The 4,786-nt window shown below is 38.2% G+C and overlaps 1 protein-coding gene across 1 annotated transcript; it reads left to right on the top strand.

The window, feature by feature from the left end:
* Positions 1–1,100: 1,100 nt before the first annotated feature.
* On the top strand, positions 1,101–2,060 carry LOC107573062 (olfactory receptor 8K5-like). The gene has a single exon (XM_016259498.1). The coding sequence runs from the start codon at positions 1,101–1,103 to the stop codon at positions 2,058–2,060; it is 960 nt and encodes a 319-aa protein (XP_016114984.1).
* Positions 2,061–4,786: the final 2,726 nt, after the last annotated feature.

Genomic DNA, 4,786 nt, shown 5'->3' with positions numbered 1-4,786 from the left:
GAACAGTTTAACCCAAATATCCAGATGTGTGCAGCACATTTTATGGAGGACTGTTTACTGATCCTGGGAGAGTAACGTTAGACTAAAATGCCGGCAGTTCTGACTCACAGTCTGTAAGTACGTTTTCATTTAAAGGATTTGCCACTGATGTTTCAAACGCGAGTTTTGGGCAGTGTAGGGTAGCACTTGTTGTTTGTCATTTCTCTGATCACAAATGCAGAGAGAGTTTTATGTTTACACGGCGCGATGCAATGCAATGCAACGCAACGCGTAAAAAGACAGTATAAATCATTTTAATCAGTAATTATGTCCCCACTGGATGCAACAAATGCCTCGTTTGTAATGGGTTTTAATGTTTTTGTCTCGTCGCTCCGGCCGGGACATGGCATCAACAGTATGGTGAGGGGCGTAACATTTCCGTCTCACGCTTGAGGTATTCGGCCAATCACAACGCATTGGATAGCTGGCCAATCACAGCACACCTCGCTTTTTCAGACCGATGAGCTTTGTAAAAAAAGGACGCGTTTCAAAAAGGCGGGGCATAGAGGAGAAACAATAATGTACAGTATGTGGAAATTAATGTGTTTTTTAAACTTTAAACACATTTCATTACACCAAATACACAAAATAATGTTCTTTTTAGCAGCATCATATGACCCCTTTAAATGAATTAAGTGGCTATCTGACCATTATGTGACAATCTGTTTTTCCCAACTGTGAAAGTGAAGAAATGTTACACATAACCATTTCCTTAAAAATAGGTGATAGAGTCTGAGGTAAAAGCACAACTTCAAAAACACAAACACAAAGAAATATAAACCACTGGAATTTGCTACTTGATACTATTAGTCAGGCACTACACCAAGGGTTATTTGTTTTTTTCCACAGGAATTTTGACAAGCACACAAACCAGCCACTGGGAATCCATAGTTCATGACAGCTACTTTGCAATGATATTAAAAGTGGGATGTTCATTCTCTCTGCCTTCAACGACAGCAGTGACACAAGCCTAGAGATTTGCTGTTACAAAGACTTTGTACTTTGCAGTATTATTGAGTGTTTTATAACAGCACTTTCATCCTTTCTTTACACTTTTGATGATGTCTAATTTTAGTTCTACATCTAACATCACTCAGACTGTACTGCCGGTGCATCAAGATTTTAAAACATTTTTGTCTGTGTCCTCATGTGTTATTTTCCTCTATGTCAACGGTGTCATGATCTTCACTTTGAGGAAAAAGACTGTTTTTCAGGAGGCATCCCGCTATATTTTGTTTGGACACATGCTTTGGGTTGATACGCTTAATCTTTTTATGAGTGTAGTGTTGTTTGTGTGTGCTCTTTGTAGGCTTTTTGTTATGAAAATGGTCTGCCTTGTGCTTCTCGTTGCTGCAACAGCCCTCTATCAGGTTTCTACCTTGAATCTGGCTTTAATGTCACTGGAGAGGTATGTGGCCATCTGCTTTCCTCTCAGACATGCAGAAATCACCACTTACGGAAGAACTCATATAGCTATCGGTGTCATTTGGATGATAAGCTGGATTCAATCCCTGTCTGAGATTATTGTCTTCTATTCCATTGATACCACAAACATAGCAATGCATTTGTTCTGCTCAAGAACTACTCTTTTCAGACTGCAGGTCTATAAGAAACTTGATATAGCTTTCACATGTATGTTTTTCATGTCTGTGTGTTTTGTTATTATCTTTACTTATGCCTCTATAGCAGCTGTCGCTAAAACAGCCGCCTGTGATAAAATGTCAGCCAAAAAAGCCAACAAGACTGTTCTGTTGCATCTGATACAGCTGGGTCTCTGTGCTGCATCTATTTTAGTTGGAGTTATCCAAGAAGTCATTTTCGTTTATACTGACTATATGACTTCATTGAATGTGATGTATTTTTGCTTTGTAGTGTTTATGATTTTTCCAAGATGTTTAAGTCCTCTTATATATGGTCTGAGAGATCAGGCCTTCAGCTGTTTATTTAAATACTACTTCACATTTAGTTTCAAAAGGAAAAACAGTTGTAATACAGAAATACATTTAGTATCAGGTGGTTGAGAAATACCTACGTATCTGACGGTTAAATGTAATCTAAAATGCTTTAGAAAATTATATTTTGTCACTAATTTTTCACAAAATTTCTGTATAATTGCAAAATAATGAACTTCTGTCTTTATACAATGAGCAATTGAAGTTCAGCCACACAAAAAAAATAACTTACCTGTGGCAAAACATGCAAGCATATTTAACAAACAGATTAAACCTGTCACAATGATTACCAGTGCACTGACCACAGATATGGGAAAGTGTTGTTTTTATTTGTCAATGTTTTGCACTTTTCCGGCCATGTGACAAACATAATCACAGTTACTATTGAGGCTCTTTTGCTTTTGTGTCTTTTGTAATTTTATGGAACATATGTAACATCAAATTGGGCTCAGAAGTAACAGCCTTTTGAAAGTTATACAATAAGAAAAATAAAATACACTCTCATTAGTACTGACCACTTGATCAACCACTTATTTTTTTGCTAACATTTTTTTGAATTCGTTTTATAAGGAATTCATATGCAATTGATTTATATGCAGATTTTGTCCATTTTATCTTCTATATTATGTCAAATTTTCTATGTTCTGACGATTTGTTTATTTTTTAATGTAAACAAATTTACAATACTTAGCTTTACAAACTAGATTTAGCAGAAAACCTGTAAAATTAAACTAATAAATGTATAGCAATTTTTAAATATTTTATATTATGTCTATCGTTTCATCATAAGTAGGAAAGGTAAACTGGTTTGTTTGCATGTTTGGCACATGATCTGGCAAGCAGACCATGTTTCTCTCTCTCTCTCTCTCGCACTCTCTGTGTGTGTGTGTGTGTGTACGTACATACCATCAAAAATTAATGTCCGTAAACTGGTTTGTTTGCATGTTTGGCACATGATCTGGCAAGCAGACCATGTTTCTCTCTCTCTCTCTCGCACTCTCTGTGTGTGTGTGTGTGTGTACGTACATACCATCAAAAATTAATGTCTATATTCATACAGCCATATCAGAACTTGTGAGCCACTGATTTTTTCCCCCCAAACCAGTGAACCACAAAAACCGCCCTACAGCTAGTTCTAAAGATTTCATTGATCATGTCACCCTGAAACAGAATTAAAATTATTCAGATGGTAGGCACTGACTACATTCCTCCCAAACATCTGTTTTGGGATTGTGTATGTTTAATGAGCAGGTACAGAATTCTACAAAATGCGGATTGCTTTATGGCAGCAACAAACTTCTCTTATACACTATAACAGCAGTTTTTCTGTGTAAAATTCCAAAATGTTTAATGGAAAACATGTTGAAGATTAGTCAATAGGCTGTTCATTAAATGATAAGCTGTTTTCCCACAAAAGCAGTAGTAAAGCCTCTCCTCCATTGACATCCAACAAATAAATGTCCTCTGGTCTCTCACCCTGCCTACCCCAAGGTTACACTTTTTTTTGCTAACCTTGGGGGCTTGCCTTAAAGGGGCTTTGGTACAGCTGTCCAATGTAATTACAACAGGGATATATTTACAATTGTGATATCTACTCATTTAACTGAAAGGGGCTCCAAATCCACAGATGTTCACAAAACTACATACAGTACAGTTGCTTTAACTGGTTTGGGGTAAAATCATGTGCATAGCTACATTCAGACTATGCCATTGTACTGCTGTGAGTCGCCATTCTCTATGATGAATGTTCAAGTGATTTTGTCTGGAACAAGCAACAAGTTTTTTTTTAAGTAAGTGTTTTCCCTCGCTTCATTTATGCAGTGATCAAGAATGAAAAAATCCACAGATCTAGTAAAAAACCTAGTAAATAACTTGTTGTGGAAATTTTGCTCAGTTCCAATCATATAAGTGTTCCAGGCCGGCTTTTAGTCTCTGTTGTTTGGTGACATGCAACCTTTTTGTTAAAGGGTTAGGGTCACCCAAAAATGAAAATTAGCCCATAAATTACTCACCCTCAAGTCATCCTAGGTGTATATGACTTTCTTCTTTCAGACGAATCCAGATATATAAAAATTGTCTTTGATCTTTCAAGCTGTTTAATGGCACTCAGCAGGTGTTGCAGTGCATCAGTCCAAAAGAAGGTAAATAAAAGCGCCCATCCTTAATAAAAAGTGTCTCACACAGCTCCGGGGGGTGAACAAAGGCCACCTGTAGCGAATCGATGCATTTTTGTAAGAAAAATAACCATTATTTAAAACATAAAAATCAATTTAATCTAGCTTGCGCCAACAGTTGTAAACGGAAGCTGCTCCGGGCTGATGACGTAAGACGTCAGCGTTGCGCATGCGCCGCTCCGAAGTGACGAACGCGGAAGCGCAGGGGAGAGATCGAAACAAAACAACGGTCACTAATTAGAAGTACAAAACAAGGATTTGTAAAGAAGAATGTCGGAGGATTACGATATAAGCCAAGAGGAGACTGGTTTTCAAGTAAAGTAAGGAAACGTCTCTAGGTTACGTATGTAACCATGGTTCCCCGAGGGAACGAGACGCTGCATCGAGATTTGCTTTGGGAACGCCCCTGCATGACTGCGTTCTGAAGCACATATAAAATCAGTCCAATGGAGCAGCAAGACGTCACGAGCGGGGTGACGTGAGCGCCAGGAAGTATAAAAGCGCATCCGGCAGAGCGCAAGTTAGCTTCGATGAAGTACCGCCTGGAGGGATGCAGGGAGTATGGCAAAGAGACGCAGTGTCTCGTTCCCTCGGGGAACCATGGTTACATACGTAACCTAG

This window comes from Sinocyclocheilus grahami, unplaced genomic scaffold (genome assembly GCF_001515645.1).
Source record: "Sinocyclocheilus grahami isolate Dianchi unplaced genomic scaffold, SAMN03320097.WGS_v1.1 scaffold1857.1, whole genome shotgun sequence".
Classification (NCBI taxonomy): domain Eukaryota; kingdom Metazoa; phylum Chordata; class Actinopteri; order Cypriniformes; family Cyprinidae; genus Sinocyclocheilus; species Sinocyclocheilus grahami.
The sequence above is the reverse complement of the archived record's forward strand: the minus strand, read 5'-3'. Positions and strand labels throughout refer to the sequence as shown.